Source organism: Colletotrichum destructivum, chromosome 4, assembly GCF_034447905.1.
Source record: "Colletotrichum destructivum chromosome 4, complete sequence".
Taxonomy (NCBI): domain Eukaryota; kingdom Fungi; phylum Ascomycota; class Sordariomycetes; order Glomerellales; family Glomerellaceae; genus Colletotrichum; species Colletotrichum destructivum.
The window spans coordinates 2,604,005-2,627,920 of record NC_085899.1 but is presented as its reverse complement, the minus strand read 5'-3'; the positions used below and the strand labels follow the sequence as shown (position 1 = coordinate 2,627,920).

Sequence of the window (23,916 nt, the reverse complement as noted above, 5' to 3'; positions counted from 1 at the left end):
ATGTTTGTTCCGTGCTGGTTGGGTCATGAGGTAATGATTGTCTCCATTGTAATTTAGAGGACGAGACCGAGGAGGCTCAGAGAGCGGACGGCAAGTGGTGACTGCAGACTTTGCTGCTAGTTTGCCGTGATTATTCTTCTTGTTGGTGCGGTGTGTATTTTGGTGTCGTGAGATGGAAGGAAGCGTGCGTGGTCGTACACATTCAGCAACGAACGCAGTGCCGGGATTTGTTCCATCGGAGGGAGAAAGGCTTCTCACACGTGCGTTTGCGAAGAAACAGGCGTGGAAACAGATGTGTCTGCAGGACAGGCGGACTCTGGCGAAGTCCAGTGGGATAGGATTGAGGTTGCTTTGCAGTAGTCGCGGTTGCATTGAACAGGACCTCTATCCTGGGAAACGTGCAGGGCATGGCAAGCTAGTGCTAGGTACCTAGGTATTCGTAGCTCACATTTCAGATTTCTCCCCTCATTGGAGCAGGTGTCCAAGACTTTCATGGAGGCAATGGGAATGCGAGATACTGAATGACTGGGGGCCAGAAGTGGGAATGAGGATCAGGTACCGATCTGTACACCACATGATGTCGGGCGTCACTGGCGGCAGAAATGAATGGCGAGTGAGGGGAAGGGAAGAGCGATTTACACGACGTTGGGGAATTTCCGGTGATGGACAGCCTTGGAGCTGAATAGAAGATCCCCAAGTCAAGGGCTCGAAGAGGAGTGAGGGTGGATGCTAGAGGAAGAGGGGGGAGAAGGATGTGGATGTCGATGGTCATTCCAGCGTTCCTGGTGGACCGAGTTCGCGAGACAGGCACCAAAAGGGTCTGACGGGCAGAATCAGCGTGGCAGCAACTGTGGGCTAGGTGGAGCTATGGAAAACAGAACCACGGCGGTTTCCAGTTGATCGACAAGCAATTGCCCGTGACGGTGTGAGTGATCCAGAGAGGAGGAGGGGGGACAGCGGCGCCCAGGGCCCTGAGTGTGAGTGAGTGTCGTTGCCCGCAGGAGGGCGGCGCAAGTCTTGATGAGGTTTGCTGGCCAACCAGGTTTTTCCCTGGATACGCTAGTTCAGGGACCACAAGGGAGGACAAGGGGGCTTGCTTCGAACTTCCGAGAACTGTTTTCGCGCCTCACCAACTCGGGCATACCTTATCTGCATCCGCGGCCACCACGCGGAGTTAACTGTATGATGTATCATGTGCTGGGGATGAACAATTGACAAGAGCTGTTGGCAACTTGATGGGAACAGCCAGAAGGAGAACGCGAGACATAGTAACGGTGACCGAGAGACATTCTTCGATGGGGTCTTACTGCACGTGTCGTTGCTTCTTCCTGTCTTCTGAGATCTCGCGTCGAGGAAGAAGAAAGTAAAACAAGTCGGTGTGAAACACGTCAGATATCCGCCAGGCCGGTTCAGCGAAGCCTGAGGAATGGACTTGTCGGATACGCCAGACTGGTATGTCTCGTCGAGTCGAAGCATCCCGGAGATACAAGACACGTTGACGCGAGTCGAGACGAGATGCAGGCACGAGCAACAAGATGAACTCGAGGACGGATTCTGTATGAGTTGCAAGAGTGCAGAGCATGACATTTCTCAGGGAGCCCGTCATGCTTCGACATCGAGTTTGGTTGTGTTTATCCAGTGGGAAGACCCGGTTGAGGCCCAGTGTCTGTTGTGGACGTGGTCTTGAGTTTCCCTGCAATAGCTGCTTGCACTGCGTCCCTCTGGCTGAAGCGCGTCCCAATCCCAGGCGCTCGCTGATCCCTGACGCCCTCCCCAGTGCCGCTCTCACTTTCCTCAGGGCAGCAGCCATCCTGCCCCCCCCCCCTGCCACCCGTCCTCCCGCGCTCATTACCTTCTCACACGCTTACAACTGGCAGTATTGTGTGAATGCGGGACAAGAGTGAAGGAAGGTAGGTATGTCTGTCCACCACGGATACCTACAATAGGTACCTCGCAGTACTCCGTACAATAGGTACTTACCTCTGGTCAACAGCCTGCCGCCCACCCCGTATCGGTCCCCACCTATCCCACACCACCACTCGCTGCTTCACCCACCTGTCATCCCCATTCCCCCCACCTCCCACACGCCCCCTGCCCAAACCACACACCACCACCTCCTTCCATCCACGAACATTTCGGTAGCGCCAACAGGTGACGAGCGAATGGAGGCGCCTGGAGGTTGGTGCTTGCCCTATTTCTCTCTCGCATTGAGCCCGATCACCACATTAGCTTCCCATTCTGAACCAAGCCGTCCCATGGCTGCTGCTGTTCGTTGTCCTTCGCCTTCCACATTGCGCCCCGTGCTTAGCCCAAACCACTAACCGTGTCTGTCTCCCCCGACCTGCTTACTGCCCTCTGCAAGGACCTACACCTCCGTCGGAGGATCAAGAAATAGGGAAACGAAGGCGACGGACGCGGCTAGGAGAAACACAGGAAAAGGAAGAAAAAGATAACCGTCCGCGCGTGGCTTTCGGTACCTGACTTAGCCTAATTTATTTCATGTTTCCCTTCTTCGTCTTCTTGCCCCCGCCGCCGCCGTCTCTCTCCATTTCCGTCGAACAGGCACTTGCTTGGCAATCCGTCGCCAGGGAAAAAAGCCCTCCTTTTTTTTCCGTCCAATTGTGTATTCCATCTTTTCTTTTCTTTGGAGGCTCTGCGTTTGTTCGTTTGTCACCGCCGGAAAGAAAGAGAAAAAAAGAAACAAAAGGAAAAAAGGCTTAGGCCACCAACAGAGAGAGAGGGATAGAGAAGAGGGAAGAAATACACACCCCGACAGCATCGCCCGGTCTCGTTTGCTGGTGTTATCCTTGACCAAATCGGCACGACCACCAGCCTAAACTTGGGTAGGAGGCATCTGATCCTGAGCCCCTGGGTCTGGCACCATTTACCAACCTCGCTCGACCTGGCTGACGCCTCTCGTCACTCGTCAACTCTCACTTCCACCTTTTCCTCAACCACGTTTTCAACGTCCCAAATCTTCTTCACTCCTTTGGCGGTTTCCTCTTCTTGTTGTTGATTCGCTCCTCGACCTCGACCCCGACCCGACGGCATTCCACCTTAACCTTCTTGCCTCACCATATCACACCTCACTACCCCCTACCTCTTACCCTGTGTGCGCGGGCTTTCTCTCTCAACACCAGCAACCAAATCTCACCACTACCACCTCGTCACCTTCCGCTAGGTACGCTACCTTCCGACCCCTCTCCAATCCGATTTGATCCTTGACCTCCGGCTTCCCTGCTTCACCTGCCTTCGACTCCGCTGCTGGGCGCCTTCGCTGTCGCTGGTCGAAAAGCAGTCGCATTTTTCCCTGGTTCGTGCGTTCACCGCCTTCTGTTCCCCCTCCTCTTCTCCAGTTCTGGATGGAGACCTCGACAGGAGTCCATAGCTAAACGAGACGGTTTCCCTTACAGCTATCGCCTGAGACTTTTTCTTAGAACCTCCCGGATCCTGGCACCTCTACCCCTGCCCTGTTCGCCCGCCCACCGCACTGCACCGCACCGAATTGTACCACAAAGTACCAACCCCTAGTCCTGCCTGACCAGTCAACGACCCAAAGGACCCCGAGACCCTCCTACGATTAAAAAGCCCGGGCCAGCCCCCCGTGCGAGAGCAACGACGGACGTTGCGAGAGAAAGAAAAAAATATCCTCGCCGGCCAAACAGCATCGCCCAATCGCCAATCCGGCTGGTCACCAGCAAGTGACATGTCATGGACAGCTCCTCGACGCCGCTCGCAGACTACTTCTGGATCGCCGGCATAGAGTCCATCTCCTACCAGGACTCTACCCCGCAGCCCCCCTCCAACCTCGAGTCCACCATCGCCGAGGACAGCGAATATGAGGAGAGCGACACCGAGCTGAATGCCACTCCGAGCAAGCGAGTGGCTCGCCATTCCAGCGTCGGCCGCCATTCCAGACAGAACTCGGGCGGCCGCACCTCCAATGGTCGCTTTTCCATCCACACCTTGGACGAGGTTGATGGGAACACGCGAAGCAACCGGAGCAGCGCTACGATTCGTCCCTCCCATGCCAGTCAGATCAACGGCTCATCCGGCGGCGGCAATGGTCTCAACATCTTCAACGGCCTGCCCGGCCTCAACGGCTTGAATGCCGAAGGTCAATTCATCGAAGGATTCGACTTTGACAAGGCCCTGCTCAAGTTCGCCGCCGAACGGGAAAACTTCCTGGAGGACTTGTCCTTCAGCGCTGGTGCCAGAACACAGGCCAGGCCCCCCATGGTCAACCCGAGAGCCGAGCGCATCAAGGCCGACGAGGGCGACATGAGCGGCCGGAGGAGCCCCTTGCGCAGCATCGAGAGGAGCATCAAGGGCAGCATCCGCCGGAAGATAAGTTTCAGAGACATGAACAGCATGCGCAAACAGCCTACCACTCCTCGAGCAAGCACGCCCGGAGCCGGTACGATCCCCCGCCAAGGTCCACTACCCTCCTCTGTAGCGCAATCCTCAAGTCCTTTCCGGTCGACTAACTCCCTAGCTCCAGCTTCAATTAGAACCACTAAGCGCTTGAGCAACTACAACTCTGTCATCCCCCCTCCGGAGCCCCTGAATACGGACCCAGACATGCACCCACTCAAAAGACGCTTCGAGCCCGTGTTGCTGGACAGATACCCGGCCAAGGACGCGACGGACGAGATCAGCCGTCGCGGCAGATTTCCCGACTATGTTCCCATGTTTGCTTTCCCCAACGACATCCATATCGTGTCTTCGGACGAGCGACCCCGTTCCACCTGGCACGGCTTCACGATGACTTCGGATGACAACTCCAAGATCTATGGTATCACCATCATCATTTGGACTGCCCTGACGTCCGAGGTTGCAGACGAGGTGGAGACGAGGTGTGAACAGTGGCGTCAGAGCCACATGTCCAACGAGGAGCGCGAGTTGGCGGCCAGTCTTGGTGTGCGACTTGCAGCCGAGCGTGCCCACCTTTCTCAGCTCCTCGCGAAGCTCCCCACAGTCCCCTCGGGGTCATCCGCCCGAGATATCCTGGACGACCAGATCAGTACCGTGGAAGAGAAGATCAGTCTCATGACAGAAATGCTGAGACCCCTGCGCCACGGCGCCGCATCCAAGATCGACGGCTTGACTGCTGGCGAGAGCGGTTTGTGGGCCCCCAGAGCGTACGGCATCCTGGGAAGAGACGCCACAAGAATGTCGTTCTGGAAAGAGTGGCTGCGAGCCGTTGTCGTGCCGATGACCGACGGCGCCGTGCTACGGGTACCGCCTAGCTCCCCCAAAGTTGGCCGCTGGCAACCCCTCGAGCGATATGTCGTCAACCTTTGTACCGAGGCATTCAGCCCGCTGGCCTCCAAAACGCAGGTTGAGCTGGGCGTGCGGGAGCTGCGCCTCTATTGCCGAAAGGAGGCCATAAATGAGATACCGGGGGCGAGGACCATTGACATCTACGCCCTTTTCAGATGTCTGTCCATGGAGAATATTGTTGCTCTTTTCGAGTATGCCATGTCCGAGTCGCGTATCATCTTCATGTCCTCCCACACCGGCATGCTCCACCTGGCATGTCACGCACTGGTCAACCTGTTGTATCCCCTTAAGTGGGCGAGCATCTTCATTCCCGTGCTTCCCGCTCGTCTCATCTCCGCCCTGGAGGCACCTTGCCCCTACATCGTCGGCATTGAGCGACGGTATGAGAAGATCGAGCTGCCAGACGACGATTATGTGTTGGTCGATCTGGACATGGACACGATCGATGCCACTGCGCAGCCGGTCCGCCTGCCGCGGCAGCACCGCCGCAAACTCCTCTCCTTGCTGCACGTGGCTGCCCCGCATCACATCCGGTACGGAGTGACTACCGGTCCCCCACCATACGCGATGGAGTCGTACCCGTACGATGCCTTTTCGGTCGAGAACGACACGCTGTTCAACTCGAGTGTTGCCTCGAGCTCCCTCGGGAAATGGGTTACACAGAACTCTTCATCGTTTGGAGAGCCAGAAGCACCAAACTCGGTGCGACCCCCAATCTTTAATGCCTTTTTGCATTCAAAGTTCGGCGAGCACAGCAAGTCGGACCGGCCCGACACCAGCAAGTCCGGGAAAACCAGCCCGCAATCCTCGGTTTCACCGGTGTCCATGAGCTTTCCGCCCATGCCAACGACGCCTGTGTCACGAAGTGACTCTGGCTTCGCCCAGACTCTGAGAGAAAAGAAGTCCGGTCACTTTGACGAAAAGTCTCGGCGCAGCTCGTCCTTCGGGATGGACAAGCACCCGCCGCTGCATCGACCAAGCTTGCCCTTTTTGAACGGCCACAACCCTAGCATGTCGGTATCCGCCCTCTCGGTCGACTCGCAGTCTTCGTATGGGGGCTACACGCCGGGTTATGCGCCGTCGGCCTACGCCCAGTCCACGCTGGCAGCATCGACCATCATGCCTAATATGCTGATCCAGCCCGTGAGGAATACCGATACCATGGTCTGGGTGGAGGGACATTGCTTCAACTGGATCCCCCACGACATGTCGTCTACCTGTTCGGTCTGCGACGAAAGGTCCGAGGGAGACGGCATCTATCAGTGCTCCCACTGCGATGGCTATGCTCACAACCGCTGCCTCGGACAGGTCTCGGTAGTGTGCAAAGAAGCATTTCACGCAGACCGCGTGCGAGCCGCCTTCGTCCGATGCCTCGCCAGCTTGCTGTACACCTACAGGAAGCACCTCGGCCGTCCCACCCGGGAGCAAAAGAGCAACGGGCAGCTTTATTCCTTCGACATGACTGGTTTTATTAAGAGTCTTCCTTACGACCAACAGGAATATGCTACCATGTTGAGAGATACTCAAGGTAAGACTTTGCTCGACAGTCTCTGCACCTGCAATCCATGCTAACTACTACCAGCTTTCAACGAATTCATTCATGAACGAGAGACTCAGTCAGCATCGCACTCTTCGATCCGTCTCTTCGATGAGATCATCATGGCGAAGAAGGCCCGAGGACGGCCGGGGCTTTCAACGGGGTTCTCACGTCTTTCGACCATCCGCATGTCCCACGGCGCATCGAGCAACGCCTCGGGCTTTGCTGCACCGTCAAAGCTCAAGATACCCACTTACCTGGGCGACACTTCCGACCACATGTGGCGGACGGCTTCGGTGCCCGTTCCCAGCGCTAAATTCCCGGGCGAATATCACACCGTTGTCAGTCGGGTTCCCGCGAAGCTGGACACCAGTCTGATGAGAGAGCCTCGAGCGATCCAGGGCGTCCCTCGAGCCGAGCAACGGACACGGGGCCTCATCCGGAAGCAGGTTCCCAGCATGGTCGGCAGTCCGCCCAACTGAATGAATGAATCGAAGAGGAGAACTGCCGGCGTAAACGCTGGGCGCCATGATTCGACGACCATTTTATATTCTGCTTCCTGCGCCGCGCTGTACGATAGAGAGACTGTATGTGTAATAAACGGCGGGAGGCAGAACTGTACAAAACCATATTGGCATAAGGGGGGAGTCCGGAGATCAAAAAGAGGCCAGGGGGTTCTCATTAGAAGCCGTCTTTTTCATCGCCAGTCTTTTGTTTCTAGTTGCGAGAAGGAACTTGGATCCTCATGGCCATTTCCGGATAATTGCATTGTGGTTGAGCCGGATATGCAAGCTAGCAAGCAGGTAGAGGACATCACTGGCGGGCGGGAAGAAATCTCTTCCCCTCCCGCGAGATTCGACGCTGCAGGCTGTCTGTAGCCGCGGCGTTTGTTGGACTTTTTTATATATAATTGTTTTGCGCAAGATTAGATCAACAAAGATGAAAGAGGATGAAACGATGACCACAAGGGCCGCGATCAATGTGCTCATGTCTCTTCTGACTTGACATGGTAAGAGAGATGGGCTTGAGACGTCGAAATTGCGACGAGATGATGTGCAGGGAGCACTAAAGGTCTATCTAGACTTTGAATGAAGTGGGCTGTAGCCGGCGAGCCGCCTTGATTCCTCATGTCTTTTGATGGGATATGGACGGTCGCAGGTCTGAGATGCCATGGACTCTTGGATGGTTGGTTCATTGTATGTGGATTTCTATTCAAGCGGGAAAACGACTAGTACGGATGCCGATTTTCTTGTGATTTCTTGGGGGCGCCCGCTCTCCTCTCTCTCACTCTCACCAGGATGTGTTTGTTGACGCAAGCAAACACAACGCTTTCTTTCACCACCCACCAAGTCTGGAGAACGCATGTAGTTTCCTGCCATTGCTCGTCATTCCATCCATGCCCATCATCCATCCCGCAGGTCCACCAACGGGGAAGAAAGATAGCCTTTAAGAACCTAGGACAAGGACGGAGGGGGGGAATGGTCTTTCTTCCCCCTCTTATCTTTCCCGCCTCCCTTCTCATACTCGCATCGCTTCACTCCAAAGACGACCAAAAAAGAAATTTCAAACAAAGACTTAGGCAAACTCGTCCTCAGGCTCCTCAATGGCATTCTTGACCCGGACGAGCAGCGTCGTCTTCCACTTGTCGAGCTTGCTGACCTGGTCGTACTGGAAGAGCTTGTCGGTAAATTCCTCCTGGTTGCCGCCCTCGACGGCGGCGAGCAGGTCGTTGAGGAGCATAGCCTCGCGCTGCTGGGCGAATCCGGGGTCCATGTCGGCGTACTTCTCGACGGCGCGGCGGGCGGCAACCATGTCGCCCGTGGCGAGGTGGCAGATGCCTGCGCGGAGGAAGTAGTCCTTGACCGAGTACTTCATCAGGTTGTTGTTGATCGAGGCCGCCGCCACCTTTTCGTAGTTCTCGATGGCCTTGTAGTAGTCGCCCTCGAGGGAGGCCACGTCGGCGACCTTGAGCCAGAGCTTGTTTGCGAGCCTGCGGTGTCTTGTTAGTCGCCATCATATCACTGACACCTCTCGGTGTCTTTTTGTTTTCTTCGTAGGGGAGTGTCGCGGAAGAGCGAGATGTCCGACTTACGCGGCAGCATTGTCGCCCTCGTACCAACCCGCCGCGGCCTCGTAGCTTTCGAGCGCACGCTTTGAGTCACCGAGCTCCGTCTCGAACAGTTCACCGAGCGCCTCCTTGTGGCCGGCCGCGCGGCGGAAGTTGCCCTTGGCGCAGTATTGATTCACGGCAACGTCGAGGCAGCGCACCGCGGCCTCCGGATCGTCCTTGCGGTAAGCCTTGAAGGCGTCGACAAGCGTGTTGGCGGCGTCATCTGGCTCCTTGAGGTTGTTGGTCTGTACTTGGGCTGCCTTCTCAAAGGCCTGGCCTGCTTCGCGGTCTATCGTGATAGGGTTTTGCCACCGGTCAGTTGTGCCGTTTCAAACAAGGGATCGTAAGCAGGAATGATGGCGGGGATTGGGGCTGAGGCGAAGGAAACGGTCGCGGGGGGGAACTAACTGAGCTTCTGCATCTTAAAGGCGTTGGCGGCTTGGATGTACAGGTCCGCGGCGTTCTGGTACTTGTCCTCCCGGCCGCCGAAGAAGCTGAAGCCGCCGCCGGCGCTCGAGAGCGTCTTGTCTGCCTGCGCGACCACGGACTTCGTCAGCAAATTGTATTTTGCTGCAGTCATACTTCAGAGTCTCCGTGTGATGTCCTACGGCCTCTGGTCTGCAAAAACGACCGGGAGAGGTGTAGAGTAGACATGACGATCCATCCAGTACTGACACACCTTTTGCAGCAGCGCGCGAGGGTCCTGAGCCATAGTTTCTTTCGGAAGTAAATCAAGCACGGCGAGGTACTGGGGGTTTGGGATATCGTTCGGTATTCGGAGATGTGAGTTTCGAGGTGTCGGCTGTTTTGCGTCGTTATGCCGTCGGGTAATCGCGGGCTTTGGAACGTGTACTGAGATGTAGAGGACAGGTCGTAGATTTGGGTGAGGTTTGGAGATGGGTTGTTCAGTCGTTGCTGGCATTAAGCGGGCGGGAGTATAGCAGCGCGACGGAACCGACTTTCAGGCGAGCATACAAGCCGCCCGCCCACTTGAGTCCCAATGACGCGGGGTCTTATCGCTGTGGCTTAGCAGACGGGGGACCCGTGGCTTTGCGCTTGCTTGCGAGTCCCCAGGCGGTGTTGGGTGGCATGAGATGTTCTTTGGCGGGGGTTGCGTCACATCGCGCCTGATTCGCCGGCGCCTGTGTTCCCTCTCTCTTCTCTCTGAGGTACTCTGTACTCTGTACCTTTTTCTGCTGTCCATTTGTACCGCCTCCTTATCTGTATCCGTACCGCGTATCGTACATGAAAAAAGATTGCCGGGGGTTCAAGCTCCAAATTAATTCTCCGGGGTGAAGCTACCAACTTCAAGAAGCCCCCCATTGCCGCAACTGTCCTACCGCGACTCGCCATTTCTTTACCACTATCTCGAACAGCCTTCGTACAGCCCCTCCCCTTTCGCCAAGTAGCAGCAGCCTGGGGCAATACCACAAACGATGCACCCCATCTGCAGGCGTTGTAGCGCTCTCCTCTTCCAGCAGACCCGAACATTCGCATCCTCTTCCGTCAACCTCTCTGTCCCAAAGCCAGCGTCAGCATTCCTATCCAAGCCGACATGGTCCGTCGCGTCCCTCCTCCCGCCTTCCACGAAAGCCGGCGCCCCTGAGACCTCCCCGGAAGAACCAATCTCCAGGGCCAAGCTTCATCACCTCCTCCGTCTATCTGCTCTCCCGCTCCCGGACACGGAAGCAGCAGAGTCTGCTATGTTACGCACGCTGCACTCGCAGCTGCACTTTGTACGCGACGTCCAGAGCGTGGATACTACTGGTCTTGAGCCGTTGCGTTCCTTGCGCGATGAAACGACCGAGGGTATGGAAGAGGTGACAATTGGACTTGAAGAGCTACAAGACGCCCTGGGCAACGAGATTCAATTCGGTCACAAGAAACGTCCAAAGAGAGTGCGTGGAGAAGAAGTCGACACCAAGGGTGCAGAGGATTGGGATCCTCTAAAGACAGCATCTCGGACAGCTGGAAAGTATTTTGTCGTTCAGAGCAAGAAGGACGAGCCATGATACCCACCACTATCCCGATGCTCGGTAAGAGAACCTATTGATAGACAAGCTTGTCTCCATTTCTCGTATCTCGTTAGTGACAAGTGTGTATGCCGTTTCCTCGTGTGTCTTGGCTAATATTGTTACCAAAGCCCGTCCGGTATCCACGCCATTCCTTACGCCATTCGCCACGGCTAATAACAGTGGGATATGCCTAACGATACCTCTACCGATCATTCCGGCTAAGATGTTGTCCTTAATAGCCTAATTCTGGATCTTCATCTTGCTCATTCTCGTATCAAGCTTGGAGTCGTTCTTGTGCTTGACCTCCTCCTGGATGTGCTCGGCTTCCTTGTCCATATCGACGTAGGCTGGCTTCTGACTCTTGTCGCGACCGTACTTCTCGTCCATGAGACCGAGGACTCTTTCGTCCTTTTCGACCTGCGCATAATCGAGATCCTCCCAGCCGATGTTCTTGAGGATGGTGCCAATCATGTACTGGTATCTCAGGTGGCCGCTAACCATGCTGCTCACATCGTAGTTCTCCACGCCCTCGGCACCCTGAATTGGCTGCAGTCCGGCAACTCCAAATTGGAGGTTGGAGGTGCGGTACAGGAAGCCAAGGATGTAATCGTTTTCAGAATATACATTGACGAGCCTGCCTGCGACGACACTCTTCAACGCGAGCCAGACACGGCTCTCGGATGGCGCCGGAGTGCCGATCATTACGACCGACTCGATGAGGCCGAACTGGCGACGTTCCGCAAGCACCATCAAGCAAGTGTAGATGGCTCGGGCGGCCAAGCTGTAGCCGATCAAGCTGACGGGGCGATCGCCCTGCACTTTTCGGCTGATAGCCTCGGCCAATATCATGCCAACCTTCTCGGCTCGGACCATCCCAACGCTCCACGGGTTGTCAATGACCTTGCTGACCTTGAGGAGGCCGATGGGCCACATGGCCGACATAAGACTGGCAAAAACTGGAGATGGTCAGCGTCTGCGGGACTGACTACAGTGGTCAAAATGACTTACTGGTGCGTGTGACGATTTCCTTCTTGGCAACACTCCAGGCGGTACTCTTGATGACAGTCTCGAGCGAGTTGCCCATGTTCATGAGGTTCGCAACCTCCCATCGCACAGCATACACTTCGCCTTGGTGACCGATGCAACGCCAGGGGTTGATCACGTCTTCCTTTTGGGTCAACCAGCCACTAAGTGCGAGGACAACGCGCAGGCGTCGATCCTTGGGAGCGATCTCCTTGGCGTCGCGGTATTCTTCCTTCATCTCGCCATGTAGAGGCAGGAAGGCGAAGTCGGCGACATCTCTAGCATACTGGTCCATCATCTTGGATGTCTGGCGTGCACCATAAATGCCGAACAAGCTGCCGACAACAACACCACTCTGGGCAAGAGTCCCCAGTAAGCCAGCGGCCGCCGTGGAACCGAGTCCAACGCCTCCCATGACTGAGCCGATGCCAGCAGCGACCAATGGAGCGGCAAGACCGCCGGTGATACCGATCACGGCAGCGCCGGCAGCGCCGGCCAGCCCAACCTTCCACCGTCTGGAAGACTTGTTCTCGGCCGACTTGTCCTCCACAACCTCGTCAGCGTTGACTTCTTGGACAGTCTTGCCGAGACCCCTGGCAACGCGAACCTCATCCTCCTGGAACATGCGAAGGGTGAGGTGGAGCGACGATGCCAGCTTCAGCATGAAGACGCGGGAGAAGGACGTGTACTGCTCCAACGACAGCAAGAGCAGGAGGACGGTGTGAAGCAGCAGCTTGCGTCGCTCGACGGGGAGAGAAGTCAGGGGCGTGGCAGTGGGAGGGAAGCGTCGAGCCAGCCAAGGATCGACCTCAGAAGGCTGGCGTGCAGCTGGTGAAACTAAGCGAGTCAGCAAGGGCTCAAAGATTTTGCAGGGTTCGGTGCCATAAACACCCGGTGCATGGCAATGGTTGGAAGCATCTTACCTCCAGTCTTGACACTGAGGGGACCGCCTCTACCACCACGTCCGCGCGGGGTGCCACGGCCTCCCTGAGGCGTACCACGATCGCCGCGACCGCCGCGGGTTCCACGACCACCACGGCCACCACGGCCGGCAGGGCCAGCTGAGGAGGCCTCGGGGTCCTTGACGGAGATGTCCTTGGCGCGGGTCAGGACGTTGCCCTGCCACTTCTGGAAGACGACAAGGCACTCTTTCTTGAGCTCCTGGAGCTGAGGCGTCATGGCCTCCTTTTCCTCCTTCTCGACAATGTCGTGGGCTTTCTTGTACGTCTTTCCGGCATCCTGCCGGGCCGAAGATGAAGAGGGGCGGGTGTTTTCCTTGTTTGCGGTGCCTTGCAACTGGGAGATGACGCTCGCCTTGTTCTTGAGCAGCGAAAGAGACAGCCACGAGTGTTGAGGGTCCTCGGTCGTGGCGGGAGTGATGGGAGGGGAGTGAAAGATGTTGCTGATCTGGTCCTGCATGCTGTCCAAGATGTTGCTCACCAGGCTGATGAGCTCATCCTTTTCGTCGATGGTGAGGACGCCGGTCAGGTCCGTCTGGGTACGGCGGCGTTGGTTGTGGGGGCGTCGTGAGCCGGCCATGGCGTCTTCGTCTGGGTCTCGTTCCCAGTTGCCGTCCTCTTCTTCTTCAAAGGAGCAAATAGAGGATGTGTCCAAGTTCTCCTCGTCAGAGTAGGAGTAGTTGTACTGGTTCTCGTCGTTTTCCGAGAGGTAAGTGTTGATGTAGCGTTCAGAGGTGGAACCGGGAGTGGAATTGAGATTGGGATCTGGAACAGGAGGGTGAGAGCTGGAGGCAGGAGGTGTGTCTGTGTTTGTGTTATGTGGGCGGTTCTGAGGTGGTACGCCGGTTGCTGCCTCCTGCACGACCGACACCTGCCGCGAGGCAGGTGCTGCCGGTGAAGGTGAGGAGCCCTGCGCGGTTTCCATTTTGGGCAATATCTCGAGGACCGCCTTCCGATACCTAGCCGGGAAGGAAATTGAGGCAACGGTGAACACAAGATGGCGGCGCGACCGAGAAGGTGGTGGCTAAGTACAAACAAGTGACTATTATTGGACACGACAACAAGACGACGGTGAATATGTCGGTCAGATATGGACAACGCCTGCTACTGTTACTGTGTCTACCCTCACACGGGGAAATTTGGCAATGAGAAACTGAGAAGCAAACATATCTCACACGGGAACAACGCGGTGAGGGGGTCGTAGGAGATGGGCTCGGTTTGTAGTCGCTCGGGAAGTTGCTGCGGCTGTTCTCAGACCCCTGACGTCAGTGGTCAGGTCGCACCCCATGATGCACCACTGCATCACTGCAGGGTCATACGCACGCTGCTTCCGGGGTATGGATCGATCTTATCGATAAGAATTTACCCCGGAAAGTGCTCCCAGACCTATCTGATTGGCAGATACTACAGGCTACCGCCCTGGTAACGTCTCCAGCGCCTTCCCGCGAACGGCCCCATCCAAGCCAACCCTCACGGAGGGCTTGCAGATGCGCTAATGCAGGGATTTGGCCCTCTTCTGGAAGTTGAAGAACTCAAGAGCTCACACCCCAGCTTCCAGATGGGAGACAGAGAAGAAGGAAAAAACCCTCAGACCCAGTCCGATGGATATGTGCCACCCTCTTCACCTTCGCCCTTGTTGGTATGCTGTCAACTCTATTTTCGTCCGAATAATTGGTCGGATCTTATTTTTTCGATGATGGCTCCTGGTTGCTGATCCATCTGGTTGGCATTTCGTATTTTGATATGTCCATCGCCATTTTGCCCCTCCACTCCTTCAGGCAAGACAGGTACATGCCCCCTTCGTCGACGCTACGTAGGGAGTTCTCTGTGTTAATAGACCAAGAGCTTGAGTGCATAGATTCGGTCAGTTGAATGAGTTGGACGGACCACTCATTACAATGAATTTTTTCTATATTTGTTCAAGTTCATCGGCGCATAATGTATCCTATTCGAATTGCAGCGCCAGTTTGCTCCCTTGAGTGGTGCTGGCAAGGCGTTTGGTTTAGAAAGTCCGCGTTTGTATTGCAATCTAAGATACTATAGGTACGTCGGCCATTTTGTTGGACTCTCGCCGTCAACCACGCTATGGATCACTTTCCCGATACCGTTCCAAGTCCTCCCCGGTATAGTATTCTCTGGTTTGATGGATGCTAGCTGAGTCTAATAATCTATAAGAACTAGACAAAGAGATCAAAGGACAACCAAAGTTCCGCCCAGAAGCTACGTCGAGAATTCACGTTTCTTGACGTACACGACCAGTGGTGGTTTCTTCCAAATCGACCAGGCCTTGTGCTTTGAGTAAGGCTGTGTCCACCCATAAGCAGACGGGTGCAGCTTGAGGTCAAACTCCCAGAGCAGGCGCGCCATGATCACCCGCATCTCGTTGTACGCGAGGTGCTTGCCGACACAGTTACGTGGACCGTATGAAAAGGGCTGGATGGCGTCTCGCCTGTCCCCGAAAAACGGAGATGATGGGTCCTGGGCGACGTTGGGTAGCCATCTCTCGGGGATGAACGACTCCGGCTTCGCGAAATTGGAAGCTGATAAGCCTGCGGAAGTCATGTGGACGCCAACCCGAGTCTATGTGAACGGTCCATCATCGTCAGTATCAGCTTTTTCGCAAAGCTGAAAGAATAATTGGGAGGTTTTGATGAGCACTCACCCCCGGCGGGATGTGCTTCCCTTCGATGTAAACTGGCTCCTCGGTGTGGGGAACAACTCTCTCGAGAGTTCCTGGTACAGGAGGATACAGCCTCAGTGTTTCGTTAAGCGCGGCAAGCAGGTAGGGCAGGCGTGCGGTGGCGCCGGTGAAGTTGATTTCGGCTGCTGAATCGAAGGCGTCTCGGACTTCCTTTACCGCTTGTTCGTATGTATGGGGTGTCGAGAGGAGGAAGAACGTGCACGCCGTCATAAGCGTGGCGGTGGTGTCGCTGCCGGCCACGAACAGGGTGTTGGAGTTCGTGACAATCTCCTCAATGGACCCGATATCCTTCTCATCTCTCCCCCGCAGCAGACCCGTCATGAAATCCTTGCGATCCACGTCCGCGTCGATTGCAAGCCGCCTGTCCACGGCCGATCTTGTGTAGTTGAACTGGTCCAGGAATCCCTTTTCGGCGTCTCGCGCGAGGACCGGCATGACCAGCCCCGCCAACGGGCCGAGCAGGCTGTTGAGCTCGAAGACCTTCTTGGCCCGCTCGATGAACAGGAGGACAAGGTTGACGACGTGGTGAACTTCGTTGCTGTCGAGGCCGCCCAGAGACTGGCCGAAGGTCAAGTCGCCGATGATGTCGAACGACGTGATGTGGAACCACCGGTCTATTTCCGTTGGCGTACGGGACTCTGCCACGTCGGCCAGCCGTCGCATCAGCTTGTCGACGTACTCATGGATCAGCGGCTCCTGTTCCGCCAGGGACCTGGGAGAGAAGGCGTGGGCGACTCCGCGGCGGATGCGAGCGTGGTTCGCATCGTCAGCGGTGAGAATGTTGGATTGGGGTTCGAGCTGCTGGGACGCGTTGAACTTGGGAAACTGGCCGTGGCCATGGCCGTAGATGGTCTTCCAAGCCTCGTTGGTCGTGAATGACACGGCACCTGGTTCATAGCGCACTACATTGCCGTACTTTTTGTGGAACGCGCGTATGTTCTGGTCAATGGTGCCGCGGATGACTTTGACCTTAGGGATGAACGGGAATATAACCCAAGACTTGGGACCTGGAATATGGCGCAGAGGGGAGAAGTAAGCCTGGTATATTCCCTGGGCTAGGTGGAAGAGTAGCCATGAACTTGCGGCGAGTACAGCGACCTGGGTGAGGTTGACAAACCCTAGAGCCATGGTGGTAAAGATGGGTGTACTATGTTTCAACTAGAGCTCTGCGTGATGATGGGCTTGATGTGTCGATAATGGACCGGACAGAGAACATCTTGTGTCTTTTATGGCATTCTGTTCAAGAGCCCGGCCATGCAGCTAGTCAGTCTCCTGGTCTCAGTTGGCGGTGGCATCCGCATTACCTCATCGTCCGTGTCACCGCCCCAGGTCCCCCGGCCCCCCGGCCTCCTCGCCGCCCTCGGAGTCCGGGGCCCCTCTTTTCACTGCCGGTACACTTCCCTATTACTCCAACGCCAATACCGGACTCGGGCAGGGCCTACTCCGTGTGCGTGGCCCTGAAAATGCATGCTAAGTCGGAGTCCCTCTATTCCCCGTCACCCGACGAACGAAATGCGCGCTTCCGTCTGGCACTGCCTAGCCACATTAGTCGACGTACTCTTCCGTAACACGGTTCATAGAGATTTTTCATGGAGATTTATCGCATGAAACCTATCCAGAATTCTCAATTCAGGGTTTGCCATAGTTTATTGAATTGTAGTAACCCTTTCCTGTGGAATTAGTCGGACAGTCTCTAGAACGGAGGCCTAACTTGGATAGAGACCGTTCTTGTGTATCTATTCTGAGTAAGTAGCCGCATTCTCCGTTGCATATCTCCGGGAAGAACGGCTGGGAAGAATTCGTCTTCGAGGGGAACTATGATGAATTCGACATGGTCACCCCCCATATGCTGACACCTCCGCGACTCCGTTACGGCCAAAAACACCATTCCTAATCCCCTGCTCAAGACTTTATCAATCTCCCAGGTCATGATATCTCGCATGGGCAGCTAGAGCAAAAGGTGGGATGCAGTGCCCGCAAAGAGGACACCTTGCTGTCATCAAGTCGCCTTCCCAGGACGCCCCGTCATCAAACTCCCCCAGCCCCATCTCCTCCTCAACCTCGTCCTCCGACACCCACTGCTCGTCGTCGTCTTCGACGACCGTCGTGTCGATCCTCCACTGCCGCAACACGTCGTCCTGCTTCCTGAACATCGCCGAGATGTCCCTCCCAACGCCGGGCCCGGCCTCGCTGCCGCTGGCCGCCATGTTTGCGACGCAGACATTCAGAAGTTGCAGGTTCCATTTGTGGTCCGGCGGGTGGAACTTCTTCATCATCGGGAGAAGGAGGTCGGTCGTGAGCCGCTCTGCGATGGCATCGGGTGTCTCCTTGAGGGTGAAGATGAAGTTGGGAAGCGTCTGGGAGCGGGATATGCGATGGAAGTTTGCAGTTTTGTCATCTGGCCAGGACCGGATCGAAAGGCGCAAAGTCTTGGGGTGCGCGATCCACCGCTGTCCGCCCGGCTCTATCGAGTCGTTGTTGGTCAGGAGGTCAGTTCGCATTCGACGCACCAGAGACGCTGATATCTTTCGTAGTTCGCTTTCAATTTGACCCATACTCTCCAGCCCTTTGAATGTGTCTTCAATGCTGATTTGCGAGGGAATATCACTCGCGTTTTTGACTTCCGTGCCATCGACGCCGTGTAAGAGACCCCAGACCCTCTCGGCAACGCCGCGCTCGGAGCCGGGGCCGCCCAGGAGCTTTTCCAGAGCGTCTTCTGATGCTTCGGGATGTGTTCGCACGTCGCGGACTTTCAAGGGCGAGTTCTCTCTGTCGGCGTCATCGGGTCCTAGGGGTGTCGACAGGAAGCGATCCTCTAATGCTCGTGACGTCTTGAAGCCTATGCCAGGGACTTTTCGAACCGAATGTGTGTCCATGAACTCCGTTACGACAGCATCATCAAGCGACATCAATGTCGTTTGATTGCGCGGCTTCTTCACGCACCCGGCGAGCTTACTAAGGAGCTTGTTTGTCGATATTCCGACAGAGGCCGTGAAGCCAAAATCCTCCTCCAGTTTCGTGCGCAGGTAGAATGCCAGGTGACTCGCCAGCAGAAGCCGCACGTAAATAGGGTTATCGAGGTCTCCTGGCTTAGGGTTCGCCCCGTAAACACACCCAGCGACCTTGGTTAAGTCACATATGAAGCCCTTTTCTGGATCCCTTTTGGAGAGATGGAAAAACGACTCCGACAGCGACGTCTTGTTGAGGTAGAACATGTTGTAACTGATGATATCCGTGACATCTGTCCCCTCGTCAGCAGACTGGCTCTCTTGCTGCCAAACAGTACATCGGCGCCACACCCACCCATAAAGACTTCATCGAATCCCAACCTCTCCGCCCTGTTGTTCCAGGAATAGCCCCTGAGGAATCCGAAGAGAGTCTTGCTCGTATCTCGGAACGGTGTCAGGTCCTCGCCCTCGATGATCACGAGCTCTGGGCACACCCGCTTGGCATCGGCAATAAGCATGAGCTTTTTGACGCCCCGCTTGCGGGCGACATAGTTGCACGTCGCCAGAATGCTTTTTTGTTTCACGCCCAGAGGCAGCGCCTTGAGCCGCGGGTCTCGGTTCTCGTAGACCGAGGCGTAGAAGCAGTCATAGTCCTGGCAATGATATGAGTATTCGAGTAAGCCATCGTGATGAGTCGTAACTCAGACGTGTGGTTCGTGACAAGGGCATCAGGGGGGACATCGTGAATTTTGAGACCAGACATACAAAGTGGAGTATAATTCGGTCATCTTTCCTTCTAGGCGTCCGTCTTCTCGGAAACTCCATGTTTGTTCTATTGAATTGCCCTTGTTGAAGGTGCTTCAAATCGGATTTGCAATCAATCGGAAGGGTGACCCCCACCTCCTCCGGTCCTTTTCGGTGTTGGCTGCTGCCTTGGGACGGAAACAGGATCCGGGATGGGGGTGGTGTTGTCGCCAGCGTACGGCGGCCTGGGCGAAATGCATGGGGCGCGGAAAACGGTCGCTTATCTCGCACCCCGAGTCACCCGACCAACAGGCCCGTTCAAGCCGGTGGCCGCTTCCTTCGCTAATTGGAGAGGAAGGTCACTAGACCTACCTCTACCTGCCTTCCAAGGTAAACTACTTAAGGTACCTATCTGTAGATAAGCTGTGGCAGTTATGTGCAAACGCATGAAATTCCCAGGGAGGTAAACACCGCCAAAGACAAACCAATATCCGAACAAGCGGTTGGTTCCGAGAGTCTCTTTTCGTTGCAGACATATATCTCCACCAGTCCTATCGTCTGTCGCCAATCCTGCAGAGTGCCTTTTACAGAAAGAGTGAAACGACCCTTATCAGTTCTCCTCCAATGCTGCTGCCAACATTCATGTATGCATGCATCCCGCCTTATTTTCGGATGCCTAGATGGATACTGCCGAACACCTCGTTGCCAAGCGCCTTTACCATTGGACAGCCTTCAACCCACATCGCTCTTCACTCAGCTGCTGATGAACTTACAACACCTTTTCTACCTAACCTATCGAGATCAGCTGTCGACTCCCTTACCTCGCCCTCCATCCCACCCATACACCGCCCGCCCACTTCCACGCCAACGCCCACACACGACAGCATCGCTCCAAGGCCCATCCCGAGCGTATGGCAGCTAACCAAGACCGCCCGCCCCAAGTGCAAAAAGTCCAGCGCAAAGAGTGGTTCGGCCCCCCAAAGGGCAACACCAACCCAGCCTAGCCCAGCCCACCATTTACTTAGACAAAATCCCCTTCTGGAGTCAAGCGTCTCCGTTCACTTTTGAAAACCCCCTCCCCCCGCCTCGCAGCCAACGAGAAGGCACCCATCTCGCATGACAGCCTGTCTGTAAGCTCATCCAAGCCCACCCACCCACCTCCACCCTCCCACTTCCGACGACGACAAACGAACGAGTAGGGGACCATCTTCACGCGCGAGGAGAGGGTCACACTTTTGGGTAGCGCGTACACATCAGCCATGTCTGAGTGTTGTAGCTTTCTGCGTTGGTCACAAGTGGACAGGAGGGGGAAAATAGAGCAGACCGGCTCAAGACCAAGCCCACGGCCGCGGGCGCGGACTGACAGCAAGATCTGAGGAATAAAAAGAACCCCGCTTTCCACCATCTCGTTTCCTTCTGACCTTTGACTCTTCTCTCTCTCTCTCTCCCTATCTTCGTCTTATCTTCTCTCCATCCAAGCAACATACTAAGCCCAAACCACCGACACAGAAACATCACCAGAAACCGCAAACATGCAACCCCTTACCAACGCCCACACCTCCGCCTGCCCCAAGTGCGGCGCCTCCACGGCCGCCTCCTCCAAGACCTGCTCGTCTTGCGGCGCTGTAAGCCTTACTTCCACCACGCCTCGCCTCATCTCGCCATACCTAACATCCCCTCTCCCTTCACCTCACCAGTCCTCTTTCTCACCACTCACACCTCTCTCATCCTACTGTTCCCTCTAGACCCCTCCTTAACCACACACACTAATTATATTACTCCCATCCAACAGACCTGCCCCGCCTAAATATTTGCAGTCTCTCACGGCTTGGTTGACACAGCTGTGCCACCTGACCTCACTTCAGTCCTTGGAAGCCACGGGGGTTAAGAGTTGAGACGAGACGACGCGGAGAAGACGACCTCATGGGAAATCGGATGGAGAACCCCTCCTAACACACTCCTTCAAATCAACTTCAAATGTAGTCAAACGCACGGGCTGACGGGAAACCACGGACAAACGGCATTCCCTCTTCTGAAACCTAACTCCTCCCCCAGCTTATCTCTAGGGTTGCCTTTATCACTTTCCCGTCTCATGCCTTCCAGATAAGTGGGAAAGGAGGAGGAGGAGAGAAGCATCGTACTCGCCCAGAGTGACCGCCTCATATCAAATCAAACATAACATAATACCGCCCAACCCAAATCTTCATGTGCAGCATCGCGATTCCGCATGCAATAACGCGTGATATCAAACCCCCTAAACACCCGTCTCCCCTCTCCCGAAGCAGGGCCATCCCCAACATTACGAGGCGGGGCATCACAATAAACTTGACACCAGTCCAACCTTGTCTCAGCTCAGTTTACAAAGCTCAGAGGCCCCCAACCAACCCTTCTTAGTATCTCGAGAATCACTACTCCGTACCTACTGCGTCATGTGCTTTGCGGTAGAGCAGCCAAAGAGTCAGAAAGTCTATGCAGCGGATCAAACTCGATAACACCATCACCATCTTTGTTGCCTGGGTTACCGTACAACAAGTATCGAAACCTGTGTTGTCCAAGCCATTGTGTCTGGCCCTCTGTGTTTTTTTTTATCATCTCATCTTTCGCGATCCCTAACACGTGAATATGACAGTGATGACGAAATCCTGGACGAACCCACGAGAGTAATATTGCACCGTTTTTGTCCATGGGCTTTGCATGTCACGGTAGCACCTGGCATGGGGAAATGGTCAAGACGCAGCCTGTGTTATCAAAGACCTGGATTGAGAGAATCGACAAGAGAGAAGAAAACGCGGCCAGGAAACACATGTCCATCCATCTCCGCCGTCTAAAGCTGTGAGGCGTCAAAAGAGAAGAAAACACGACGATATATGATGTGACCAGACTTCGTCGCGATACTACGGCCAGACAAGCCGCCTCCACGGCTAGAACATCAACCGTTGCCGTTCCGCCGTTCCCGAAGTCACTAGACAACCCACTGTCCATCGTCGCTCAGCAGCTACCAGTCACGCCAGCCACCAAGCAATTTCCTCCCTTAAGACCATGAGCGAGACAACCATGGCTGAGCCCAACCTCCTCGCAGCTTCTCGTCGGGACGTGGCCGGCTGTTGTTTCTCCCAGTCACCGTTCGGCAGGGAAAAAAATGGATTCGGTAAAAAGACCCCCGCAGAACCAGACACGGTGACACGCCGATCGATATGGGTGTCGGGGTTGTTATGAGACACAATGTTGAGCAAAACTCCAAAATTCCGAGAACCTATGCAGGCAGATATTGCCCCCGCCTTCCAGACCGCCACCAGAAACCCTTTCTCACCCGAAGAGCTGCGAAAAGACAATGGTGAGGTGACCGGGACCTTGATGATTACAAATGGGGGGTTGTGGTCGAAGAGGGAGAAAAGGGGTTTGGGAAGTTCGCCCAGAGAGTATTTAGAGAATCATGCACTTGTGCTTCTTGCCGCTGCTCCGGCTGCGGGAGAGCAGAGCAGCGCGCGTGGCGTGCTCGAAAACCTCGCGGACGCCCTCGTTCGTCTTGGCGGAGCACTCGAGGTACTTGTAGGCGCCGATCTTCTTGCGGACTTCCTCACCCTAAAGATGTTGTTAGCATACATCCACAGCAAGAGACGGGGCGCGGGAGGCGACCGATGATCGCCATGAGCAGGATAAACTTACCTCCTCGGGGGAGACGGGCTTTTGGCTGGTCTTACGCAGCTCTTCAATCGTCTTGGAGTCGTAGCGGAGATCCTTCTTGCAGCCGACGAGAATGATGGGCAGGCCCTGGCAGAAGTGCAGAACCTCGGAGATCCACTGTAGGAAGATGAGCACGTGTGAGCAATAGTTGGTATGCTGACAGCAGTCGATGACGGGGGAAAATTGAGATAAGTAACGTACCTTCTCCTGAACGTTGTCCAGCGAGTCGGGGGAGTCGACGGCGAAGCAGATCAGGATGACGTGGGAGTCGGGGTAGGAAAGGGGGCGGAGACGATCGTAGTCCTCCTGGCCGGCAGTATCCCAAAGGGCCAGCTCGACGTGCTTGCCGTCAACCTCGACATCGGCGACGTAGTTCTCGAAAACGGTGGGGACGTAGACCTGGATTAGTTGTCAGAATATGAGTAGATCGGAGATGGATTCACGACAGGCGGGCGTGTCATCGGAGGGCTTAAATGTTGATGGGTTGATGCATCTCGGCCTGGCTTCGTCTCGAGGAAACAGGGGCGGTGCCGCGTCGGCGTGGAAGAAAAGGGCAATCTTACCTCAGGGAAGGTACCCTTAGAGAAGACGCTGTAATCAAACAAAAAGTCAGCGTGATGAAGCCTTTGATGGTGGTAGACTGCAGATGTGTTTTTTTCGTTATTTTTTTCGTCGATGCGACGATGCAAGATTGATGCGTCGCTGGGGGCCAGGCGGTGGGCGGTGGGCATGGGCATAGGGAGACGACGGAGGCGATACTCACATCAACAAGCAAGTTTTACCACAGGCACCGTCGCCGACGATGACGAGCTTACGGCGGATCTCAGCCATGATGTCTGTTGTTGTGATTGTGTTGGTGAAAGAGGGTGTGCGTTGCGATAGAGAGGGGATTGAGATACGGTCGGGCGAGGA

General features: G+C 55.5%; 7 protein-coding genes across 7 annotated transcripts; 2 read left to right on the top strand and 5 right to left on the bottom strand.

Moving 5' to 3' along the window:
- The first annotated feature begins 2,755 nt into the window (after nucleotides 1–2,755).
- On the top strand, nucleotides 2,756–7,771 carry CDEST_06691 (Putative cDENN domain, kinase C-like, phorbol ester/diacylglycerol-binding protein). The gene is made up of 3 exons (XM_062922850.1): nucleotides 2,756–4,435; nucleotides 4,502–6,811; nucleotides 6,866–7,771. The coding sequence occupies exons 1-3, from the start codon at nucleotides 3,712–3,714 to the stop codon at nucleotides 7,300–7,302; spliced, it is 3,471 nt and encodes a 1,156-aa protein (XP_062778901.1). The 5' UTR covers nucleotides 2,756–3,711; the 3' UTR covers nucleotides 7,303–7,771.
- A 229-nt stretch (nucleotides 7,772–8,000) lies between these two features.
- Nucleotides 8,001–9,852, bottom strand: CDEST_06690 (Putative NSF attachment protein; the record flags this gene model as incomplete). Its single annotated transcript, XM_062922849.1, has 4 exons — nucleotides 8,001–8,810; nucleotides 8,913–9,219; nucleotides 9,339–9,462; nucleotides 9,610–9,852. 4 exons carry the CDS (start codon nucleotides 9,850–9,852, stop codon nucleotides 8,396–8,398), a joined length of 1,089 nt encoding a protein of 362 aa, XP_062778900.1. The 3' UTR covers nucleotides 8,001–8,395.
- A 333-nt stretch (nucleotides 9,853–10,185) lies between these two features.
- Nucleotides 10,186–10,981, top strand: CDEST_06689 (Putative glu-tRNAGln amidotransferase C subunit, glu-tRNAGln amidotransferase superfamily, subunit C). The gene has a single exon (XM_062922848.1). It carries the CDS (start codon nucleotides 10,367–10,369, stop codon nucleotides 10,940–10,942), a length of 576 nt encoding a protein of 191 aa, XP_062778899.1. The 5' UTR covers nucleotides 10,186–10,366; the 3' UTR covers nucleotides 10,943–10,981.
- Nucleotide 10,982: 1 nt separating this feature from the next.
- CDEST_06688 (uncharacterized protein) lies at nucleotides 10,983–14,149 on the bottom strand. The gene is made up of 3 exons (XM_062922847.1): nucleotides 12,892–14,149; nucleotides 11,954–12,805; nucleotides 10,983–11,901 (listed from the first exon to the last, which is right to left on the bottom strand). Exons 1-3 carry the CDS (start codon nucleotides 13,850–13,852, stop codon nucleotides 11,186–11,188), a joined length of 2,529 nt encoding a protein of 842 aa, XP_062778898.1. The 5' UTR covers nucleotides 13,853–14,149; the 3' UTR covers nucleotides 10,983–11,185.
- Nucleotides 14,150–15,147: 998 nt separating this feature from the next.
- CDEST_06687 (Putative cytochrome P450) lies at nucleotides 15,148–16,756 on the bottom strand (the record flags this gene model as incomplete). Its single annotated transcript, XM_062922846.1, has 2 exons — nucleotides 15,148–15,507; nucleotides 15,590–16,756. The coding sequence occupies 2 exons, from the start codon at nucleotides 16,754–16,756 to the stop codon at nucleotides 15,148–15,150; spliced, it is 1,527 nt and encodes a 508-aa protein (XP_062778897.1).
- A 473-nt stretch (nucleotides 16,757–17,229) lies between these two features.
- Nucleotides 17,230–19,553, bottom strand: CDEST_06686 (Putative UmuC domain, DNA polymerase, Y-family, little finger domain, DNA/RNA polymerase superfamily). The gene is made up of 3 exons (XM_062922845.1): nucleotides 19,342–19,553; nucleotides 18,932–19,229; nucleotides 17,230–18,869 (listed from the first exon to the last, which is right to left on the bottom strand). Exons 1-3 carry the CDS (start codon nucleotides 19,399–19,401, stop codon nucleotides 17,542–17,544), a joined length of 1,686 nt encoding a protein of 561 aa, XP_062778896.1. The 5' UTR covers nucleotides 19,402–19,553; the 3' UTR covers nucleotides 17,230–17,541.
- Nucleotides 19,554–22,743: 3,190 nt separating this feature from the next.
- Nucleotides 22,744–23,835, bottom strand: CDEST_06685 (Putative small GTP-binding protein; the record flags this gene model as incomplete). Its single annotated transcript, XM_062922844.1, has 5 exons — nucleotides 22,744–22,902; nucleotides 22,987–23,121; nucleotides 23,206–23,403; nucleotides 23,568–23,595; nucleotides 23,768–23,835. 5 exons carry the CDS (start codon nucleotides 23,833–23,835, stop codon nucleotides 22,744–22,746), a joined length of 588 nt encoding a protein of 195 aa, XP_062778895.1.
- Between the last annotated feature and the right edge of the window lie 81 nt (nucleotides 23,836–23,916).

What these genes read in the sequence shown, in the direction of transcription:
- CDEST_06686 (XM_062922845.1), bottom strand. Translation starts at nt 19,401, where the DNA reads ATGGAGTTTCCGAGAAGACGGACGCCTAGAAGGAAAGATGACCGAATT. An exon ending in ACCGAATTATACTCCACTTT is followed by an intron (nt 19,230 to 19,341) that starts GTATGTCTGGTC and finishes TATCATTGCCAG; the next exon opens with GACTATGACTGCTTCTACGC. An exon ending in ATTCGATGAAGTCTTTATGG is followed by an intron (nt 18,870 to 18,931) that starts GTGGGTGTGGCG and finishes ACGAGGGGACAG; the next exon opens with ATGTCACGGATATCATCAGT.
- CDEST_06689 (XM_062922848.1), top strand. Translation starts at nt 10,367, where the DNA reads ATGCACCCCATCTGCAGGCGTTGTAGCGCTCTCCTCTTCCAGCAGACC.
- CDEST_06691 (XM_062922850.1), top strand. Translation starts at nt 3,712, where the DNA reads ATGGACAGCTCCTCGACGCCGCTCGCAGACTACTTCTGGATCGCCGGC. An exon ending in CGGTACGATCCCCCGCCAAG is followed by an intron (nt 4,436 to 4,501) that starts GTCCACTACCCT and finishes CCCTAGCTCCAG; the next exon opens with CTTCAATTAGAACCACTAAG. An exon ending in CATGTTGAGAGATACTCAAG is followed by an intron (nt 6,812 to 6,865) that starts GTAAGACTTTGC and finishes AACTACTACCAG; the next exon opens with CTTTCAACGAATTCATTCAT.
- CDEST_06688 (XM_062922847.1), bottom strand. Translation starts at nt 13,852, where the DNA reads ATGGAAACCGCGCAGGGCTCCTCACCTTCACCGGCAGCACCTGCCTCG. An exon ending in CCTCAGTGTCAAGACTGGAG is followed by an intron (nt 12,806 to 12,891) that starts GTAAGATGCTTC and finishes TGACTCGCTTAG; the next exon opens with TTTCACCAGCTGCACGCCAG. An exon ending in GGAAATCGTCACACGCACCA is followed by an intron (nt 11,902 to 11,953) that starts GTAAGTCATTTT and finishes GACCATCTCCAG; the next exon opens with TTTTTGCCAGTCTTATGTCG.